Source organism: Cannabis sativa, chromosome 1 (assembly GCF_029168945.1).
Source record: "Cannabis sativa cultivar Pink pepper isolate KNU-18-1 chromosome 1, ASM2916894v1, whole genome shotgun sequence".
Taxonomy (NCBI): Eukaryota; Viridiplantae; Streptophyta; class Magnoliopsida; order Rosales; family Cannabaceae; genus Cannabis; species Cannabis sativa.
In genome coordinates, this window is record NC_083601.1 from 31674144 (window position 1) to 31698074 (window position 23931).

At 34.2% G+C, this 23931-nt stretch overlaps 2 protein-coding genes and 1 long non-coding RNA gene across 4 annotated transcripts; 1 reads left to right on the plus strand and 2 right to left on the minus strand.

Annotated features, from left to right (window-relative positions):
* The first annotated feature begins 5629 nt into the window (after nt 1-5629).
* On the plus strand, nt 5630-9085 carry LOC115706019 (ras-related protein RABC2a). 2 transcript variants are annotated; one of them, XM_030633516.2, is made up of 6 exons: nt 5630-6052; nt 7202-7270; nt 7386-7430; nt 7744-7865; nt 8037-8165; nt 8546-9085. In XM_030633516.2, the coding sequence occupies exons 1-6, from the start codon at nt 5908-5910 to the stop codon at nt 8660-8662; spliced, it is 627 nt and encodes a 208-aa protein (XP_030489376.2). In that variant the 5' UTR covers nt 5630-5907; the 3' UTR covers nt 8663-9085. The 2 variants fall into 2 exon arrangements, with proteins under 2 accessions (XP_030489376.2, XP_030489375.2); XM_030633515.2 differs by having other exon boundaries at nt 5633-6052; nt 7386-7451.
* Nucleotides 9086-10804: 1719 nt separating this feature from the next.
* Nucleotides 10805-11746, minus strand: LOC133029219 (uncharacterized). The gene is made up of 2 exons (XR_009683374.1): nt 11507-11746; nt 10805-11302 (listed from the first exon to the last, which is right to left on the minus strand). It is a non-coding gene; the product is annotated as an uncharacterized LOC133029219 (long non-coding RNA).
* Nucleotides 11747-14921: 3175 nt separating this feature from the next.
* LOC133033463 (peroxidase 15-like) lies at nt 14922-16131 on the minus strand. Its single transcript, XM_061108188.1, has 2 exons — nt 15842-16131; nt 14922-15688 (listed from the first exon to the last, which is right to left on the minus strand). The coding sequence occupies exons 1-2, from the start codon at nt 16052-16054 to the stop codon at nt 15479-15481; spliced, it is 423 nt and encodes a 140-aa protein (XP_060964171.1). The 5' UTR covers nt 16055-16131; the 3' UTR covers nt 14922-15478.
* Nucleotides 16132-23931: the final 7800 nt, after the last annotated feature.

The following is a 23931-nucleotide window of genomic DNA, read 5'->3' on the forward strand; positions in this document are numbered from 1 at the left end:
AAGCATCTTTATTAGAGAAAATAAGAAAATCAAAATAATAAAATTTTCAATTAAAAGGTAAGAACTGATAGAGCTTTTGATTGTGTAATAAATAAATTTAAATAATAATAAAACAAAATAAATATAAAAGTTAAAATAAGAAAGTTATTTTTTTTTTATCATGGTTAAGTGGTTAAAATGTATATGAGTTAGTAAAAGATAAAATATTAAATTTTGCTTCTCTACTAACATATTACTATATGAATTATGTACAATGGAAGTGTTAAAGAATTGTCAAAATATCATACCCTCCTAATAATATGAGATTGACTTTTTAAAGATGTATACATATCTCATTATGTTACACTTTACACTTCATTAGTATCAATGTAATTATATGTTGTTGTAAAGGTTAAAAATGGATAGTAAGATATTTTATTTTATATTTTATTTTATATTTTTTTTTTAAAAACCTCATCAAATCAACATGAAAGCAAACTAATCTCCAATAAGAAATATAAAGTTTGTATTAATTATATTTGACAAAATAATAAGAATAATAATAAGTTTGTGATATATTTACATCAATTTTAACATTGTACTCTAATTTATAATTGTAAAATTTGATGCACATTTTTTAGAAGAAAACTTTATTATTATAATGTTGGATTAAAATTTTTAATGTGAGCTTATATATATTTGTTGTTGAGTACTAAGAGAAAGAGAGAGAAATGTGTAGACGATGGTGGAGCTTTGGCTGGAGCCGTAGTTGGAGGGTGGCGGCTAGGGTTGAGCTGAACAGAGAAGGAGACTCTCCTTTTAATTTAGGTTTTTTTTTTTTAATAAATATAGTTTTTGAAATAAATATATAAAAAATATGACAGAGTATAAATCATATAAAAGTTTAAAAATTAAAAAATACCATATAATGATCAAACTTAAAATTATCTTATTTAAGTAATTTTTTTTTAAAAAAATCTGTAGTTGATGTAATTTTAACTGTAAATAATGTAGAGCAAAGAGAAGTAGAGATGGAAATTGGTCGGTTAATGTACGGGGAATGCAATCCCCGCCCCCATCCCCGCTAGCTGTTTATACCCCCATCCCCGCCCCATCCCCGTCTAATAACCAACGGATTCGGGGTAGGGGAATATACCCATCGGTTATGGGGAACCCATCGGGTATCCATTAAGGTAAAATGAAAAAACAAATTAATTTAAAATAATTGAAAAAAATAAGTTAAACTAATATTCTCACAAATATTTATTATGCATTCATAATTCATAGAAGATAAAAAATAAACCTACTTAAAAAAAAGCATAACCTAATAGAAAATAAAAACTAAATATGTGTCAAAGTTTGAAAAAAAACAAAAAAAATTATATATATCTATATCGAGGTCGGATATGGTGCGGATAGTATTATTCCCGCCCCCGCCCCATCCCCGCTTCGAGTATTGAAATTGTCCTCCACCACCGCCCCATTAACCACTAAGATGGGGAATTCCCACCCCATTAGGGGCGGGTCCCCGCGGTTACCCATCCCCGCGGTATAAATTTCCATCTCTAAAGAGAAGTTAAGGTATGATATATGTAAAATTTTAAATTAAAATAAAGTAGAGTTTTAGTTAGGTATAGTAAAAAAGTTCTTCATACTCAAATTGGTAAGAATGGGAGATAGGAGGGAAGTAAGTTGATTCTAAGAATGGGACTTCAAGTTAATTATATTAAAAACAAAGCTGTCAAAAATTAAGCTCAGGGTCCTATTTTTACCATTTTGGAAAATATATGGTCTATTTTATCATTTAACAAAACAGAAGGTCCAATCGGTAATTTTTGTAAAACACAAGGTCCAAAATAGTATTTACCCTAAAATATGTGATATTTTTAGAAATTATTATATATATTTTTAAAGAAAAATATTTTTTTAGACCTTAAAATCTTTACTTCTCTATTATATTGTTCAATACGTTCACGGATAATATTACTAATTTCATCAGCTCGAATAGTTACCGTGAATATTTCTTAATTTTTTTTTTCTTTCAAACTAAAAAAAAAAATAATCCTTGTAGTAGAAGGACTAATCCGTTATTTCTTTCATCATTCCAATCGAAACATGTCAATATTAGTACTGATGGTACGTAAATGTTACTCGTTGTTCAAACAACTATTTAGAGTTCTTAGAGCTCCTTGTAAGGCTTGTTAGAAAATCAGTTGTTGAATTTGGTTAATCGCTCTTTGTTGTTGAAAACGAATAGTTTCATTTTTGTAATTTTTTAATTGTTCCAAAGTGTAACACCATTGAATTTCAAAGTAGCACGATTTAATTATTCACTTAATTGCGCATGTTTAGCATATTTTTTCACAATAATAGAGTCATTATAACTGATTTTACTGAGTTTACCGCCATAAAATTCAACAGTTACACTTCTTATGAATTTATCTTGAATCGTGATCTTTTGGCTCAATTTTATTCCAATTTCACTGAATAAGTTGAGTGGGTCCTATACGCAGGCTTTTACGCCGATCCGGCCGTAGAGGAAAGAAAGGGTCAAAGTCAAAATAAAGGAAAAAATGGGTGGCAGAAGTAGGGGCGAGATGGCAGTGGCGAGGCAGGTGTTGTTGCTTACAACTTGCATGCTCAACACTTGTTCCCCTTGAGGCATTCCACTATTTAACCCAGGAAGGGAAGGAGTATCACTCACCCACGCCAACTCTAATCTCTAACCCTTTTTATTTTTTATTCATATTTTTAAAGATTTGCTTGGAGAAGGTTTGCTTAGCCTCAACTCCCTTTCGAGCGCGTGCAACCCACTTTTTCATTTTCTTGATTTTTGGGGTGAAGGAGGCATAGAACTACTACCAAGATGTTATAAAATTTTGATACCTTGGTCACCATTTTTATATATTTGAATTTATAAATTAGTTTAAAAATTATTAATCACTCATAAGTATAATATTTAAAAAAATTACGGGTGCCTAGCTAATAATAAAAACGGTAATAAATATTGTCAAATTATATATTATTGGGAAATTCTACAATGTACCCTCTTAAAATAGATACATTAATGCACTCTTGTCTGTTTTAGCACCTAAAATAATTTTTTAGTCAAATTTTTTCTCATGGTCATGTACGTTATAGTTATTTAAGACATCCTGTAAAATTTTAAGAAATTTGGAAAAGTTTAACACGCTGAAAATTACGTTCAAACAGTGTGTTGCACGCATGACTATTTTATTTTATACGCGTGTAAAATAAACTGTTTGAACATTAATTTTTATATTGTAAATTATTCAAAATTTTTCAAAATTTTGTAGGTTATCTTAAATAGCTATAACGTACATGAATATAAAAAAAAATTTGACTAAAAAATTTTTCTGGATGCTGAAACAAGTCAAGGGTGTATCGGTACATTCCTTTTAAGAGAGTGCATTGTAGAATCACCCTATATTATTTTTGTATTTATCATTATTATCAACCGTGAGATAATATCTATAAATTAAGTTGTATGATTATAGATAAAGGGAAATTCTTCAATGCACCCCTTTAAAATAGATATATTGATGCACCCTTATCTGTTTTAGCACCCGAAATAATTTTTTAGTCAAATTTTTTCTCATGGTCATGTACGATATAGTTATTTAAGACATCCTGCAAAATTTTAAGAAATTTGAAAAAAATTTAACATGCCGAAAACTACATTCAAACAGTGTATTGCACGCGTGACTATTTTATTTTATACGCGTGTAAAATAGACTGTTTGAACATTATTTTCTATATTATAAATTATTCGGAATTTCTCAAAATTTTGTAGGTTATCTTAAATAGCTATAACGTACATGAATATGAAAAAAAATTAGACTAAAAAATTTTTTTTGATGCCGAAATAGTCAAGAGTGTATTAGTACATCCCTTTTAAGAGGGTGCATTGTAGAATCACCCATAGATAAATAATACATATTTTAATGCTTCTTTAATTTTTTTTAATAGTGTACAATTTAAATTTTTTTGGTTAAACTTTTTCAATTATTATTTTAATTATATTTAATATTTAAATTCAAATTTTAGTGGTAAAATTTTTTAAACTATTAAACTGTTAATAAATTTAAGATGCCATTTATTTTTCACAGTTAACTACCAATAAAAACTACTTATGTGTACACTCTTGTACGTTTATATTAATACACCTAATATTATTATTTAAAAATTATAAAAAATTATTTCAAATTTATAATAACTTTATTTCTTAAATATTTTATTTTTATTTATTTAATTTTAAAATAAATTTTGAAATAATTTTGAATAATAATATTAAGTGTACTAATATAAATGTGTCACATGTACAAGAGTGTACATATAAAACAGTTAATTGAATGGCACTTTAAATATAGTAATAGTTCAGTGATTTAAAAGATTTTACTACTAAAGTTTAAATTTAAAAAATTAAGTGTAAATAAAAAATAATTAAGAGAATTTAACCGCCAAAATCTCATCAAAAATTAATTAAAACTCCACATAATATTAATAATGCTTTTTCTAATATGGAACCCTGTATTTTTCTTCATGTTTCCCTTATCTAACTTTTTGTTGGGTGTTCGTCAAAAAAAAAAAAAAAAACTTTTGTTGGGTGAACTATGACGATTTTCCTTTGAATAATTAAATAATGAAATAGTTTTATAATTAAAATTAGTTATTTTAGGTATATAAATGCTATCATGCTAGGTTAGCGTGTTTAGGAGTGATTTATCAAAGTCTACCAACTTCTTAACAAATTATCATTTGATTAATTAAACTAATAAGTACTCCCTTAGTCACTGAGCCACCTACCTCAATACTAATTCATATTAATAATGGTTAATTATACAGCTTGATGATTATTTAGAGTACATCAATGCAAACAATATATATTATTCGATCGATGAACTTAATACTAAAAGAAATAATGGTCATCGTATAGGGACCTCCCTTAAACACAAGAACAGGGCCGGGACCTTAATTAAACCAAAGCTTTTAAATGAGAGAGACTCCCTTTTCAAAACGGCGTAGTACGTTGACAATTCTTACGAACAAAATTAATTCAAACGACACAGCACCAAAGTATTGATAGAGAGATTACTACTTAATAACAAGTAAAACGACACTCTCGCACCCAAACCAAAACCAGGGAATTTATGAATCTTTAATATGCCATTTAATTCAAGGGTCATTGTTAATGTATATATTGTATAATATGTAATCCTTGGAAATAACTAAATTTAAAACATAAATTATTTACCCCTAAAGCATATTTCGTAAAAGAAAAAAAAATACACCACAGATTTATTAATATTTTGTTTGGACTCATCTAAAATTATTTTCTACTTTATAGTAAAATTAATTATCTTGTTTACTTGATGTGGAAAATGTTCATATAATATATTGTCACAAAGCAAAGGGACAAAGGATTAAAGGACAAATTTAAGTCCAGAGAGAGTACAGTCCCCGCCTGCAAAAGCGCGTGGAGCTGTAACAAGGACGTCTTAGAAAAAGTCCAAGAAAAGAGGACATTTGTCCAAATATTTTCCACATTCCCTTTTAATTTATTAATTTTTTAAAACTAAAACCCAAATAATGATTTTTTTTTTTTCATTTCTTTTACTCATATTAATTTAGTTTACATAAAATCTGATTCAGTCTCTATCTTACGTACTCACCACCTCCATATCCTACCCGCCAAAACCTCACCCTCTCCCTTGTACAACTTTGGGAAATTTCTCGTATTAGTTTTGTGACTCTGAAGCCATTTATTTTTCTGGGTTCTTCTTCTTTTAATTCATGAAAGACAGAGAAAAAAAAAATCACCACCAACTTTGCATGAATGAAGAGTGAGTAAGGATTTTGGATATATATATATCTTCTTTTTCGGTTGGTATAGAAAAGTGATCATATATGGGATCGTTAACAAAAGTTGGGAATGGAAATTTCGATTACTCGTTTAAGATACTTTTGATTGGTGATTCTGGTGTGGGAAAGAGTAGTATTTTGCTCAGTTTCATCTCCAACTGTGTTCATCATGACCTTTCACCTACTATTGGTAGGCTCTTCTCTCTTTCCACACTTTCACATATATTTATATATAAAGTGTGTGTATATATATATGTCTTCCAGTTAATTAATTAGTACTGTTTCTGTATTTGTTGTTGAAGAAGACTGCATGATTGTATTAATTGCCTAGTATATTTATATTTTGTTAGTCTTCAAGTGTAAATGGGCTTGAACTAAGAAAATTTGCAAAAATATGTATTTTTTTTAGTGGCCTATTATTGAATTGAGTTCAGCTTAATTATCTGGGCAAGCTGCTCGGTTTTCATGTCAAGAAAAATATTTATTATCCAGAAGTACGTATACAGTAATACCAGCAAGGTTGTCTAATAATGCTGTAATTTGTTAACAATTCATTGTACTTTTTTCAAGTTGTGTTAACGGAAAATGGATATGAAGTGAATGAAAGAAGATGAAAGTTTTATCCTGAAAAGATGAGACTGTAGTGGTTTTACTGATCACGTTCTTTAAAAATATGCTTTTAATGCTTTTGTCTTCTTTCCTTGATATCTGATATGGATTTTGTGAATAGGACAAAGTGCTATTGTCTGTCGTTTTGCTTATTGGAAGTAGTAACTTTTCATAGTTGTATATAGTATTGAAGTAAAGGATTTGGCGTTAGAAATAAGAATAAGAAACCCAATTTTAATTTCCCTTGCAATTAAGATCATCGTGGGGGTGATACAGTTTTCACTTTGAATTTGAACGTGTACCAAATTGTATAATATAGCATAAATTAGTATAGCATGTTCTGTTAAGTGTGAACTACAACATAATGTTTTTAACTAATTAAGATTGTAGTGGTAACTGGTAACAACCATCGTAATTTATCTTGCCTTTTGAGCCAAGACTTTTTATTGTGACAAGGAAAATAAAATTGAAGCATGTTCCCCCAAATTCTCATTGACTTCCCCTAAATTTTTTATGCAAAACTTTCTTTTAAAGAAAGTAGTGCATTTATGAAGTTTAGTTTTCATGAGTTGAACATACTTAATTTACTTATCTTAAACTCTAAGACTAAGAAGGCAACACTTGTTGCTTTTTATTTTTTTATTTTTTTATTTTTTTTTATATATATATATATATTAATCATAATTCCTTGGCAATCATTTGTTTAGAGCTAAGGTTTAATGATATTCAGGTGTTGATTTCAAGATCAAATTATTATCAGTCGGTGGGAAAAGATTGAAGCTTACAATTTGGGACACAGGTTGGTAATAGTAACATATAATTGAGGAACTACTTCACAAAAGAGTTCTCTGATCTTTCCATACACATATATTTATATATTTTCTTCATTTTTAACTTGAATTTTGTATATGTAGCGGGACAAGAGAGGTTTGGCACAGTAATAAGCTCTTATTACAGAGGTGCGCATGGAATAATTCTTGGTATGCAATTGCAAGTATGCAACTTCATTTACACTGATCCAATATTTTTATACTGTTCATGAATTCTAGACCAAATTGTTCTGCAATAATGGCAGGATACATCGATATTGGGGATTGTTGTGAGCTAAGTTTAAAATGGAAACCCTTTATCTGTGTTATCAATAAATTATTTCCAACTTTATTGTGGTGGTGATCTTATCATTGTTTTGTAATCTGCTTCATATGCATAATTGTTTCTAATATTAATCATGAACTTAAGAAAATAAACATGGTTTTAATATTTGGCTTGCAGTTTATGATGTCACAAGGCGAGAAACCTTCACAAACTTATCGAATACATGGGCAAAGGAGGTAGAACTCTACTCCACTAATCCGAATTGCATCAAAATACTAGTTGGGAACAAAGTCGATAAGGTAGTTTGGAAGTAATGACATATGCAAAGATCATAACATTTGAATTTTGAGCTCATTAGTATCTCATCAATATTACGTTTGTTTATGTAATTTGTGTTAGTCTATGATAAAACATTAAAATTATGCACCTAATTATATTGTTTTCATCCACTTGTAAACCCCTTTTTCCAGGATAAGGAAAGGGCAGTAAGTAGAGAAGAAGGGATTGCTCTTGCTCAAGAGCACAAAAGTTTGTTTCTTGAATGTAGTGCTAAAACAAGGGAGAATGTTGAACAATGCTTTAAAGAACTTGTGTTGAAGGTACATCTTTCCTCATCTGATCTTATGACTCTTATTTCACATAAGCAAATTGTTCTATTAATTGTCAAATCTTGCTTCACCAGGATTATGACTTGGTTATCATCTTAGTATGGAAGGCTGCTCACATTAGAGAAGAAAGTTGTTTTTGTAATTCTAAATTAGTTGCACAAATTTCCTGAACTAACAACTTGCATTACATGTCCTTGTGTACAAACTATTGTACCATTCTAAATTTCTAATCCTGTCATAAAAAATGTTTCGCTTTTAGTATCTGTTGGGAAGAAACTAGAGTCAATGAGTCGATGCAGCCATATCTTGTGTTTACATATTTGTTGAATTGTAGAAATGTGTCTGGTGACAGAGTTAGTTTTGGTTTACAGATACTGGAAGTACCAAGTTTACTGGAAAATGGATCCGCAGTAGTTAAGAGACACACAATGAAGCAGAAGCAAGCACACAGTTCATCTCGAGGCGGTGGTGGTTGCTGCCTTAACTAAATTGCTCAAACAACACCTTAGTATACACAAAACTAGACCTCCTACAATTGTAAAACAAGTTGCCTCTAAAAGTGGCAAAATGGCTATTGGTTTGGAAGAATATCTCTCCTTTTTCAGAGTGAGCCAGTCCAGATGATTGTTCTTCAAAAAGTCTTCTGGATCAATTTTCAGGACTTTCTTTTTACAATTTGAGTACATTTTGGGTCTAGTCACGTTTTTAGTCTGTACATATATGTTTCTTTTGATGGATTTTAGTGTTGTATAGGTTGTTTAAAAGAGTCGGTTATTTATTTTGCTTGTGAACCTTTGGGAGAAAATTCAGGGGTGAATAAATCAATACAACAATGATATTGTATTCCATAAATTTGGTATGTACACAAGATCTACATCCATACTGCAATACAATAAATGTTTTCTTTACAATCACAATAACACTTTCTGCCATATTTTCCTCTTTTAGAATAGAGCTCAACAAGCTAATAATAATAATAATAATAATAATAATAATAATAATAATAATAATAATAATGACATTAGCTTGTGAACCTTTGGGAGAAAAGTGAGGGGTGAATAAATGTTTTCTTTACAATCATAACAATTTCACACCCACCACCAAAATCTAACATCCCGACAGCATATACATTTTTTTTTTTTTTTTGAAACACCCGACAGCATATACTTTTTTTTTTTTTTTTGAAGAAATTAATCAACTTTATTAATTGCAATCACACGTGATTACATGAAGCAATTCAGTAGATACATCATTGCTTGTAAGATTACGATCAGCAACAAAATAGGATGCCCTCGCAAAGGAGTGAGCAACACTATTAGCAGACCGTCTAATAAAATTAACAGAAACATCACCAATTTGTTCTAAAAACAGTTTGCAATCCGAAATAACACTTCCAAAATAGGATAACAAAGGAAGATTACTACGAATTGCTTGAATTACGGAGAGACAATCGGATTCCACCACTACACCTTGCCACGCCTTTTTCTTCACCCAACTTAAAGCCTCCCGCACCCCCATGGCTTCGGCCAAAGCTGGTTGAACTGTCCCTGCCCGACAACAAGTGAGAGCCTCTATCAAACACCCATTTTCATCTCTTGCAACACAAACAAAAGAGTACGTTCCATTGCTGTCAAAAGTTGCAGCATCTACATTGATTTTAATCTTTGTAGCAGCTGGTTTCATCCATTTTTCAAGTCCATCAGCACTTGTTAAATAAGCTGGTGTGGGCACACAGCTTCGGTCTTGAGCTCGAGACCAATTGGAGAGAGTAGTATGCGCGAGGACCGACAACATATACTTGAACATTATATTTAATATATTTTTTTTTAAATGACATTATTTATTTGATTAAGTGTACATTAATAACCAAACTATATATATATACTAAGCAAAAACCTACCTGCGAGGCACATATATTAAATTTTATGCTAGTTTTTTTCTATATTATTTGAAAGTGATACAATTAAAAATTAAGAAAAAAATATTATTAGTTATTAGGTGAGATTATTATTATGTGTATCTAAATATTATAGTTTATAACGTTGTCAATTAAAAGTGAATACCGAATGCAATATATTAGTGAGAAAGCTTGATGATTTAAATATTATCTTAAATGAGTGTAAGATAAAAAGAAAATTAAAAATCAATCTCTAAATTGTTGATAATTGAAGATAGCATTTGGCTAAAAATTGTAGATAAGAAAACTAATAATACTCATTGGTGGATTTCAATCTTCATTTGCTTTGATAGAGACAATAATGTAATTTTTGTATTTTACACTTTTCATTCTAGCCGGGTCCGCACATAACTGGATTGTCCATTTTTTCGTTGATAAATTAAATATGGTAGTGTTGATAAAACAAGCAGCGTGTATTTTCATTTAAGATGATTAGACAGCATAATTTATTTAATTAAAAAAAATATGAAATTAATGAACATACTAATAAACATATGAAATTTGTTGTTAAAAAAATTATTTAAAAATTTTATTACTGAAAATTAAGAATTGTTCTTATATTTTATTTTATTCATGTTTTTTTTTAATTCATTTTTTTACAATATTATTATTCTTCTCCAAAAAGAACTCTTTCAAAAAAATAATAATAATAATAAATAAATAAACATTAACATTGCTGGATAAAAAGACTATAATTTGTCATTTATTTTTTATAGTAATTTTATTTTTGTTTTTAGTGTAAATGTTAAAAAAAAATGCTCTTATATTTAAGTAAAACAAACATGTGGCCTTATTTTCATCACAATCAACGTTGAAACTTTTGTTGAACCAAATTTAAAATACTGGGTCCAAGAAAAAGAATACTCAGTCTGTGAAACTCTTGAATTTGAGATTAGTGTTGTTTCTATTGGAGAAAAGGGAGGTTGAGTTTCTGGAGTTACAGGGAATGATGAAGCTAGTCTTGAAGATGAAAAAAAAAAATGTTGGGAAGACACGTGATCAAGTACCTGAAAGAGAAATTGGGAACAAACCCAGATTAGATGTCAACCTCTACGAAAAAAATAAACTCCACCGTGTAATTGATCATATGCAGTTAAATCTCATAGTCCAAATCGGCTCCACCACCGGAGGACACCATGAAACCCCAAGTTTTGCGCCTCCATTATCGAACCTGTAAAAAATTTTATTATATTGAAAATCTCAAAATCCCAAGACAAATCATAGCCAAACACTCTCTTTCTTTCTCTTTATCTGTGTGTGAGTGTGATTTTCTATCATATTTTCTCATGAACCAAACAGAAATATAATTAAAGAAAACAGAATGAATGAATGAATCAAAGTATTTTACAATAAATCTATTAAATTTCACACTTACTTCTCCAGCATAATGACAAATTGTGAAGTCGCTGCTGGCTAATTTTGGCTTGCTAAATCGTTTGTGGTCTTTATAGGTTCGATACAGCTGTGAAATAATTGAATGTTGCTGGAGGAGCAATGAGCCACATTTTGTCGATACATTCATTTTTGGTTTGGTTAAAAGTATTAGGGAACGAAATGATGAACAAGTTGGTTTATGCTTATGTTTAGCATATATGCTTTTCGACTTGCACTTCTTATGTAACCAAATACTTGTGATTGAATTATATAGATTTAATTATAAATAGCACTATAATCGCAGCCATTTTTTTTAAAATTGTTAGATTTAATTATAAATAGCACTATGATCTCCCTGCCGTTGACGGTGGGGATGGTAATTCTGACGCTTAAATACTTCCATGGACCTGAGGTACCTCGTTATGTTCTTCTCATCGTCGGATACACCTAGTTTTGCTCTCTTTCCATCATCATCCTCGTCGCTGCTGATATCTTTATATTTTCCTTTTTTCCTGATCTTCATTGTTTGATAAATTAGGTCGCCCATTCTTGAGTCATAACCCTGATTTAGCTGACGACAGAGGTGATTCAAGTGACTTTTTTTTTTTTAAATGGGGTGTGATTGTAGAATATTTAATATCAGTTCAAATATTAATAGAATTTGTTTTATTATTATTTTATTATATATAAATAATATTTTATTATTTTATTAAATAAAAATTAAAAGTCACCCATAAATTTCTCAAAAACCAAGAATTTCAGTTATATAGGCACACTTTATATAATTTAGTTAAGTATTATGTATGTTTAGATTATTATTATTATATGTACGGTTTAGTTTAATTACTTGTTATAACTTGAAAATTTTAATTTTTTTTAAAAAAATAAGAGAAAATAGATAATCAAATTTAACTAATTAAAAATTAAGAAAATGAGAAAATTAACAAAAAAAAATTAGTATTTACAGTAATTTTGAAGAGCCAGTCATCTTCTTATTATTCCCCACTTAATATATATACTAGGTGAATGTACGTGCCGAGCCACGTATTGCTAGTTTCATTTAAGATTTAGTATTTTTAAGATTGTGAATGTATTTTATTTTTAAAATTATAAATTTTTTGTTTGAAAAAATTAAATATTTATATTTGAAATATTATTTAATAATGTATTAAAATAATATTAGTGTAATTATAAAATTGTAAATTAATTTATTATTGGAGTAGTAGATTATTCTATTTAGTTCTTTTTTAAGATAGCATTGTAATGTAAGTTTATATCTATAAATATTCTGTAAAGTGTTAATATTATATGAACATCTCCATTTATAAAGCTAAAAAGTGGGTCAATGACAGAAGTGGTATATCTGCAATCACACAAAGATAGAAGTGGTATTTCTGCTTCCTATGCTTATCCAGAGAAAACATTAGAAAATAAAAAAAAAAAAACTATTAATATTCTCCCAAGATAAGTTTGTTAGAGAAATATGTGGCTAAAATGATTTTTTTAATTTAAAAAGAGATTATTAATATTTAAAAGATTGTTTAATTTTTTGGGTTAATTATTGGGTTTATTTGTTAACGGGAGATCAAATCTAATCGTTAAATTTAACAAAATATTCTTTTATTTTTAAGTATATTATGTTAATATATAAAGATATAACAATAAATATGAATGTATAGAATGGAAAACATGAAAAACAATATAGTACTATAACCTTTTTCGCTAGAGGGTTACTTTGAAACAAACATTAATAATCATAATTTTGTGGCTTGGCCCAAATTATCTGTAGCCAAAAGTTGTGTTGTAGTACCTAATTAACTTTTAGCGACATTAATTTAGTAGTTAATGTTGCCTTTTATAGTGATAGTTAGTTAAAAATGACTTATTAACTTAATTAATTACGATCTGACTATTAGTGCTCTTTATGGTGACAACTAATTATAATTGTGACCTTAGCCATATATATTTGATAATAGTTTTGAGGGTTGCTATTTGTTCGACACAACAAATTATTTTGGCGTAGTATTAATTATTGGGGTTTTTTCATTAGTGTACAACAAAAATAATTATATTACAAAAAATGTGCAAAAAAACACAATTTTAAAAATGTACACATTTGAAAACATATTTACAAAAGTTCATACATATTTTTAATTAAATTATAATTGAAATATTAATGATTCAACTTTCTATATTTAGATTTGGATAATAAATATTTATGTCTTGATATGGTATTAATGAAAAGGCCACAACTAATTAACAAAATTTGTATATTAATAATTTAAAAATTCTATTTATAAACAATATTATTTGTTGTTCTCATACAACTCACGGCAACATCATTTATAACATAAATGCAATATTTTTAAAATTTAAAACATATATAATCATAATTTTATTGATTAACACATGAAATAAAAATCCTAATCCTAATATAAATAAACACATGAAAATAAACACGATGAATAAATTTATATGAAAAGTACTTAAAATACACACATGAAAAAAAAATAAAACCAAAAAATAAACAAAACAATAACATAGATGAGAAGATGATTTATAAAAAATATACAGATGTAATATTTTAAATATAAGACATAAAAAAATAATTAACGATTAAAAATAATAAACAGTTTTAAATTAATAATAAAAAGCGAAAAAAATACATTAAAAAATAAACAAAAATAACCCATCAAGTTTAACAAAAACATATATAAATTAAAAAAAAAAAAATACTAAAACCAAATAAACAATATTAAAAAAATATTACAACACAATACACAACAAAACATAATAAAAAAACCACAAAACAACAAAAGAAAAAAAACAACTAACAAAGATAAAAAAAACAAAGAAATGACATTTATAGATGGAGCATGAATAATTCTTCCACCAAAAAAATACATTAAAAAAATAAACAAAAACAACTCATCAAGATTAACAAAAACATATATAAATTTTAAAAAAAAAACACTAAAAATAAATAAACAATATTAAAAAAAATATTACAATGCGATACACAACAAAACATAATAAGAAACACCAAAAAAAAAAAACAACTAAAAAAGATAAAAATACCAAAAAAAAAAGGACCTTTATAAATGGAGCATGAATAATTCTTCCACCAAAAAAATACATTAAAAAAAATAAACAAAAACAACCCATCAAGTTTAACAAAAACATATATAAATTTAAAAAAAACACTAAAAACATATAAACATATTAAAAAAATATTACAATACCATACACAACAAAACATAATAAGAAACACCACCAAAAAAAAAGAAAAAAAAACAACATATATAAAATAAAAAAGAATGAATGAATGAAAAGTAAAATATGGAACATATATATATATCACTAATTCAAAATATATGTTAATTAACATTAAAATATATTAAATTGGCTTGATATGATCATATGTATAATTAATATCAATTTTTAATATTTTTCCAATAAAATCTGATAATATAATCTTTTTAATAATCATATAACATAATTAGAATTTGATAATTATGATTAGATTATGATAATATACGTATAGCTATAAGTTTTTTAATAATCATATAACATAATCAGATTATTAAAATAATATCATAATTAGTTTTCATTTCCCTTGCAATTATGATTATATATGATTTCAATTTTAAAAATATAACAGTTATGATATTCACGTGAGTTGTATGATAACAAATTTATAATTAGAATCTTTTATGTTTTTTAATTATTAATATATATATTTTGCTAATTAGTTGTGGCCTTTTCATTAATATCATATCAATTGGTTATAAATATTTTTTATACAAATCTATATATAGAAAGTTAAATCATTAATATATTTATTATAATTTAATTAAAAATATGTATGAATTTTTGTAAATATGTTTTGAAATGTGTATATTTTTAAAATTGTGTTTTTTTGCACATTTTTTGTAATTATTTAAAAAAATGTATACATTTATGTAAAATGCCCTTAATTATTTGTATTTACCAAGCGCACAAATTCTTCAGCTGCGATGGCTAGAATATCAGCACAAGAGACAACACCAGGACAAGCATTCTCAACGGCAGTTTTAATATTAACCACAACTTCAAAACCTCTAGCCAAGTTAATATTTCCAAAACCTTCTTTTTCGCTCACTATTGTATCAGTGCTGTCCAACAATAGCGATCCATCACAACCCTACAACATTAAAATTATATTAGCAATATATATTTTTTAAAAGGAAATTATATTATCATCAATATTAAAATATATATATATACAGTATAGACAAACTGAAAAAAAAAACATCGCTTATACTAATTAAGATAAGAGTGTTTAATATGTATATACAATAACAAAGCAATCGTGGAAGTGAAGACGAATGAGACTGGCAGCAATACGAGGATCAGTCTGCAGAGCTTGTTGAATGACCCCTCCAACAATATTGGTCACACTTGGGCAGCTTTGCATGTAAAAAAATGGAGTGAGCTGAGCAAACCCTCCAGCCAAAAAGCCAATGCAGCAAAGACTTATTACCAAAATATATTGTGATGAGCCTGCCATTTTTTTGGTTTTATTAAGCCCAATATATCTTTATTGTTTATTGTGGGCAGAACATTAAACAATAGTCATAAATGCTGGTTACGAAGATAAGCCAAAACCAAATATATATGAATTAGTCAAATAAAGATCTTTATAGATTAGATACGTTTGTTAGAGAAATATGTGGCTAAGATGATTTTTTTAATTTAAAAAGAGATTATTAATATTTAAAAGATTGTTTAATTTTTTTAATTTAATTATTGGGTTTATTTGTTAACGGGAGATGAAACCTAATCGTTAAATTTAACAGAATATTCTTTTTATTTTTAAGAATATTCTGTTAAACCAAGAAATGCCGTTAGATAGGCACTTTTAATATATAAAGATATATATACTAGATGAGAGTTACGTGGCGAGCCACGTAAATATTAGTTTTATATAAGTTCTAGTAGTTTTTGTTTAAGAATTCAGTAACTAATTGTAAATTATTTTATAAACGATATGTTTTATATAACTAATTGTTAAGAATGTCATAATTGTGTATATAAACCTATAATATAGACATTGTTATTCAAATGTTATAATGGAGATTTCAACCCCTCTCTATACATCTCCCACACATTCACACACCCAATCAATTGAGATATCTCCAAGTAACTACGCACTTAATTATTGTACTCAAAAGTCATGTAATCATAGATTGGACATTATAATTAAAGAGAGAGCACAAAGGAAGAAAAGACCAGATACAAATAGATATAGCTTATTAATTATATCTTTAGAATTTCAAGCTTTATTTTACTTTCTAATTAAGCAACAAGTTATTGTTATTAATTAGTATCTAATTAATTAATTACCAGGTAGTAGCTTTCGAATGCCTATATGTTTTATGCATATAAATATTCTATTAGTATTGTTGCTCCTAAATTCGCCCAATATACGTGGACCAGTCAAGAGGGGACACGTGGATCAAATTATTTGGGAAGAACTGCTAAGTCTTTTTATGACACCAGGAAGCGTTATTCGCATGGATCCCGGAGGATAGACCCGGAGTACAAGGTACTCCCGGAAGTGAGCATAGCTTGAAGGCACTCCGGGACGTGTCAGGTCTCTCCCGAGAGATCAAGTCGCATTTAATGCTGCATGGGAGGAAGCGTGTTGGGACCGTAACACGCAATAAAGTACGACGGCACAACCCCCAACGACGGCGCTACAGTAATGATCATTTAAGTCTAGCGACGGCTACTCTGCGAAGGGTCACGTCAATCATAAGACAAAAAGGACCTTCTCCATAAAAACCCTACAGCACCTAGGGATTTGACCATGCATCACCCATGGTATATTCATCGGAAATGCCCAACCTTATGGATACTTACAGACACATGTGTAAGAACAATTCTAGGGATTGCCCCACCAAAACACTATAAATACCCCCTCAAAGCTCATTTAATGGGGTCGGAGAATCTTGGTTGCTAAAGAGCAAGAAGAGAAAAAACTCACCAAGAACATTCCTTGTATGAAAGAGAGAAACATTCTCCCAAGTGTAAAATCTGTATTAAAGATATCCATTAATAGCAGTGGCTCGTGGACTAAGGCTCATTAACGCCCCAACCACGTAAAAAGTCTTCATCTCGCTTTCTTACAGCTCATTATTATAATCTTATTTTACTAGTTGCCGAAAACCTCGGTCAACATTTTGGTGCTTTCATTGAGAGCTGAGGAAAGCTGCTTCACAACAAGCATTTAACTTCACAATAATGGTGGAGACAAGAGCTACACGTCACCCTCGCCCTCTAGAAGATGCTCAAGATCCCAATGAAGAGGATGTAGCCTCAAGGGCAGCAGAGGAGTCCGAGGAAGAAGTTCCAGATGAAAACCACGAGGAACACCTCGACGAGTACGCTTACGATGATGGAAGCTACCAAGAGCTGGTGCTCCTCAGACAAAAAGCTATCGATCACGAAGCTGAGATCGAAGCTCAGAAAGTGCAAAATCAAAAGATGCATGAGGTGATGCTAGCCATGCAGAAAGCCATGGAGGCGGCTGGCATTCACGTGCATCCCAAGGCAATGGCCGCTGGACTCGACAGGGACCCAGCTACGTCTTCGCCTAATTCCCAGCAGCAAAGGCCTAGGGAACCTAGCCCTATAAGGCACCCTGCTGAGGAAAACCAAACAAAAAACCCTACTTCTGCCCCTGGTCGAAAGAAAAAGGCGCAGGATCCGCGTAAGGTCCGCTCAGATTTCCCTAAAGGGAAAGGTCCGCAGAGGGGCAAGCCCCAAAGAGGGAGTCTTGGCCCTCAGGATCGAGGGGACCGGAAAAGCGTTTCCGTGCACCAGGAACCAGGGGGTAGAGGAAGAGGAGGACAGAGATGTCCACCCATTGATCTGAGAAATCAAATCAATGGGAATCAAGGTGACCTCCGGGATCACCTTGATCAAAAAAGATACAGACCCGAAGTCTCCTCGGGTACTGTAAACGAAGGGATTATGGCAGAGCTTGCCATCCTTCGAAAAGATATTGCCCGAGTCTCCCGGAGGCAGAAGGGAGATGACTCCGACTCGGACAGTGAGGACCGGGAGCCTTGTGCCAAGCATATCCTGGAGGCGGAGCTCCCTAAAAACTTCAAAATGCCCGAAATGGCGGCATATACTGGGAACTCCGACCCCAGTGATCATTTGTCACGATTCAACCGAGTCATGACAGTCATGCGGGTCAGCAATGACGCCAAATGCCTATGCTTCCCCCTCACTCTGAGCGGTTCGGCGGAGGAATGGTTCAAGAAACTAGAACCACGATCGGTGGGGTGTTGGAACAAACTCCAAACCAACCTCCGGAGACAATTTGTCGCCGCCAGGAAGGTCAATTTGGAGGTTAGTGCCTTGACCAACATTAAGCAACTACCCACCGAGACCTTAAAGAATTACATCAAGAGGTTCCGAGAGGAAGCCTCGAAGACCAAGAAGGTCGACGACGGACAACAGCTCGCGCTTCTCCAAGCAGGAATCCGCACTGGGACTCCCTTCTGGAACGAACTACAGCAAGAAGGCGCTGCTAGCCTTCAGGACTTCCAGAAGCGAGTCCAAAAATATATTAACCTCGAAGAAGCCCAGATCGTGGCTTACGGAGGCTATTATCCCACCGGGATAGCAGGATACATGCCGGAGTATCGCCTCGGTGCTTGTCCGGACCGCGACCCCTCCGGTTAGTGGCATACGGTTTTGCTACTCCGGATACAACCAAGCTACTGCCCGGCATCTTCCCATTACGGCAATCCGTCCGGGGTGAATGGACGGGCTCCTTCACAGGCTGCCCCAACCGCTAGCTTAACAGGCCCTACCCAAGGGTCTAGAAGCAAGAGGTCTTCCAAGGGCAGCACCCGAACGGGAGAGAAGCGCCAAAAGAAGGGGTACACACCCCAATACACCCAGTACACAGAGCTCACGGACTCTCAGGAACATGTCTATTTTGCCACAAGGCAGAATACGCATTACCTGAGACCCCAGCCATTGTACAGGGACAGCTCCCGGAGAGATCCGAGTAAAAGGTGCGAATATCACAACGACATTGGCCACAGCACCAACGAGTGTAAAAATCTCAAAGATGAGATTGAGAATCTGATCCGGTTGGGCCACCTCTATGAGTGGATCAAGAATAGGTTACCCCACCTTAACCCGGGCGAGGTGGCGGGGGCATGCCTTCGGGAACACCGGGGGTACGGCGGGAGCATTGCCTCCGAGTGCTCCGCAGTGACGCCCAACATATACCCGGACTACTGCCCCGGTCTAATGGACGGATAGCCATGATCTCCGGAGGTCCCCATATCGGAGGAAACACTCGAAAGGAGCGAAAAAGATACGCCGAGGCCGCAAGGCACAGTGAGGTGTGGGAGGTCACTCAACTCCCAGCTCAAAGGCCTCGGCTAATGGACCAGCCCATAACGTTCACGGAAGAGGACGCCAAGACAGTGCGTTTTCCTCATCACGACCCGCTGGTCATAGAGACCCCCATTGCAAATAAAGTAGTGGCTAGGGTCCTGATTGACAATGGAAGTTCCGTGAACCTGCTCTTCAAAGAGGCCTTCACTGCGATAGGGTTGACCGACCGGGACCTCTCTCCTAGCGGATCGCAGCTCACAGGGTTTAACGGGACAACTCTAATCCCGATGGGAAAAGTCAGGCTCCCAGTTACCTGTGCCGGATACTCCCCGAGCACGTTCAAGTATTGCACCTTCGTGGTAGTAGGCGTCCAACGACCTACAACGCAATCTTAGGCCGACCGGCCCTCGTCGACTTTGGTGCAATAACTTCTATCCGACACCTATGCCTAAAATTTCCTACCCAGGAAGCCGGAGTCGGAACGGTGAGGGGAAATCAAGGAGAGGCCAGGCAATGTTACAACGTTGCCACCCACTTGCCAGTGCTCATGGTCCGGGGGCCCCCTGAAGCAGAGAAGGCTGAAGAAGACGAGTTGGATCCTCGTATAGGATCTGAAAGGGTCGTAGAACCAATGGAGGACGTCGAAGAGGTACCAGTGTGCGACGACGACTCCACCAAAGTACTCCGGATAGGGAGAGGCCTAGATCCGGAGGAAAAGGATAAAATAATAAAAACACTGAAGGGCGCCATTGACATTTTTGCATGGCGCCAAGAGGACATGACCGGCATCAGCCCTCATGTCATCACCCATGTCCTCAACGTCAACCCGGATATGCCTCCTATACAGCAAAAGAGACGCCCGCTCGACTCGGCGAAAGCCGAGGCCTTAGAGAAAGAGGTGGATAAACTTTTGTCCAATAGCATGATCCGCGACGTATACTATCCGGAATGGCTAGCCAATCCGGTCCTGGTGCCCAAGCCAAACGGGACTTGGCGGGTTTGCATAGATTTCACAGATCTAAACAAAGCCTGCCCAAAGGACTGCTTTCCGCTGCCGGGATTGACCGGATGGTGGACGCCACCTCCGGATTTAAACTACTATCTTTCATGGATGCCTATGCGGGTACAATCAAATAAAGATGCATACGGCGGACTGGAGTGCACTAGCTTCGGGGACCGATAAGGGGGTATACTGTTACCTAGTCATGCCTTTCGGACTGAAAAACGCCGGAGCAACCTATCAAAGAATGGTTAACCGGATGTTTAAAAGCCTTCTGGGACGAAACATGGAAGTATATGTAGACGACATGCTCGTCAAATCCAAAGCATGCAATAGCCATGCAAACGACTTAGAAGAATGTTTCGAAGTCGTCCGGAGATACGGCATGAAGCTCAATCCGAAAAAGTGTACCTTCGGGGTCAAGTCGGGAAAATTCCTGGGCTTCATAGTCAGCCAGAGGGGGATCGAGGCAAACCCGGAGAAAATCCAAGCTCTCTTGGACATGCCATCCCCCAAGAAACATAAGGACGTGCAAAGTTTGACCGGAAAGGTGGCCGCATTGAGCCGTTTTATCTCACGATCCACGGACAAGTGCATACCCTTCTTCAACATACTGAAGAAATGCCAAAAGTTTGAATGGACGGATGAATGCGAGGAGGCATTCAAAAGGTTAAAAGACCATATGGCTAAACCTCCTATCCTGTCAAAGCCCGTCCTTGGAGAAGACTTGTTCCTTTACTTGGCCGTCTCCGAACATGCGGTCGATCTTGCATTGGTCCGGGAGGAAGAAAAGATCCAGCACCCCGTGTACTATGTTAGTAAACGCATGATAGGGGCCGAGACGAGGTACCCGGTCATTGAAAAGCTAGTATTCTGCCTCCTGATGGCTTCACGGAAGTTGAGACCATACTTCCAAGCCCATCCGATCAGAATTTTGACTAATCATCCACTCCGGCAAGTTCTCCAGAAACCTGAAGCCTCCGGAAGACTTCTCAAATGGGCAATGGAACTAAGTCAGTTCGACTTGCATTACGTGCCCCGGATTTCCGTAAAAGGCCAAGCCTTGGCGGACTTCATCACCGAATGTAATGAAGCCGAGGCAACAGCCAATACACCGGAGCCACCCATCCCCACTTGGAGAGTATTTGTGGATGGGGCTTCTAATGAAAACGGTTCAGGAGCCGGAGTGGCTATGATATCACCTACTGGGTTACGGCTCCAGGCAGCACTCCGATTCAACTTCACAGCTTCGAATAATGAAGCCGAATATGAGGCCCTGATAGCAGGGCTAAAGTTGGCTAAAGCTGTAGGAGCCAAGAGGGTGGAAGTCTACAGCGATTCTCAGCTGGTCGTAAACCAGGTATCCGGAGAATATCAAACCCGCGGCGAAAGGATGGCCGCGTACGTAACAATAGTCCGAGAACTGCTCCACGAGTTCACCGACTATAAAATAGAAAGAATCCCCCGAGAAAAGAACGCTCACGCGGACTGTCTGGCTAAGTTAGCCTCGGACAGTGAGATCGAAGAGCTGGGGGTAGTACCAGTGGAACGCTTGGCAGAGCCAAGCATCAAAATAAAAGAGACCACACAAACGGTTGGGCAAGAACCCATTTGGATGGTCCCCATCATAAAATACATAACCACGGGTGAGTTGCCCCAAGAGAGGGCCTTTGTCTCGAAAGATTCGGTATCGTGCTCATCGTTATGTAATGATGGATCAAATTCTCTACCGAAGAGGACTCAGCATGCCTTATTTAAGGTGTGTATCGGACCCTGAAGCTAGACAAATCATGCTGGAGGTCCATGAAGGGTTCTGTGGAGATCATACGGGAGGACCCAGCCTCTCAAAGAAAATATTGAGGCAGGGATACTTCTGGCCAACAATGAAAAAAGATTGTATAGACTATGTCCAAAAGTGTGACTCGTGCCAAAGGTACGCGAACATACCGAGAGCTCCTCCAAATGAGATCACGGCGATGACAAGCCCCCGGCCCTTCGCGGTCTGGGGCATAGATCTCATCGGGTCTCTACCTACGGGAAAAGGAGGAGTAAAGTATGCAATAGTAGCAGTAGACTACTTCACCAAGTGGACAGAGGCTGAGCCTATGAAGACAATAACCGCTAAGAAGGCGTTGGACTTTGTTATCAAAAACATAGTGTGTCGATATGGCTTACCTCACAAAATAGTCTCAGACAATGGAAAGCAATTTGATTGCGAGGAATTTGCGACTTCGCAACCAACACGGAGTAGTGAAAAGCTTCTCCGCGGTAGCCGGCCTCAAACAAACGGCCAGGCGGAGGCAGTCAATAAAATCCTAAAGGTCACCTTGAAAAAGAAGGCTGGCGGCTTGTAAATATAGCGGCCCGAAGAATTGCCAAGGGTATTGTGGGCCTACGGACGACCCCCAGGAACCACAATAGGTCACTCGCCGTTCTCAATGGCATACGGTTGTGAAGCAATGGTCCCGGTGGAAACATTATTCCCATCCCACAGGAGAACGACCTACGATCCGGCCACTACTCAGGCCCTGCTCCAAGAAGCTCTGGATCAAGTCGAAGAACTCCGGGATGAGTCCCAAATACGGATGGCCGCTTATCAAAAGAAGGTGACCAAGTATTTTAACTCCAAGGTTAAAAACAGAAAATTCGCTATCGGTGACATGGTCCTAAGAAGGGTCTTCCCAGCCACCCAAGAACCCGGAGTGGGGGTACTTGGACCAAATTGGGAAGGACCATATGAAATAGAGGACGAAATCGGTTCTGGCACTTACAAACTGAAAAGAATGGACGGAACTACTGTCCCAAGAGCCTGGAATGCCGATCACCTCAGAAAATATTACCAGTAGCGAATTAAACTTAGCTTTTGTTCAAAGGGTTTGTACCGTCCAAATGTATGCCTCCTCTATATTAAATAAAGCTGAATGCCTTAAAAACAAAGTTTCTATGCCACTCAGGGGGGTACTAGGGTATACCGCACGGACAAACAAAAACAAGCTAAGTAAAATATCCTGACCCAAAGG

Bases quoted from the DNA above. Each gene is read 5' to 3' on its own strand.
- LOC115706019 (XM_030633515.2), top strand. From the start codon at position 5,908: ATGGGATCGTTAACAAAAGTTGGGAATGGAAATTTCGATTACTCGTTT. The intron at 7,452-7,743 runs GTATGCAATTGC...TTTGGCTTGCAG, and splicing joins TGCGCATGGAATAATTCTTG to TTTATGATGTCACAAGGCGA. The intron at 8,166-8,545 runs GTACATCTTTCC...TTTGGTTTACAG, and splicing joins TTAAAGAACTTGTGTTGAAG to ATACTGGAAGTACCAAGTTT.
- LOC133033463 (XM_061108188.1), bottom strand. From the start codon at position 16,054: ATGGCAGGCTCATCACAATATATTTTGGTAATAAGTCTTTGCTGCATT. The intron at 15,689-15,841 runs GTATATACATAT...TTAATGTTGTAG, and splicing joins TCCACGATTGCTTTGTTATT to GGTTGTGATGGATCGCTATT.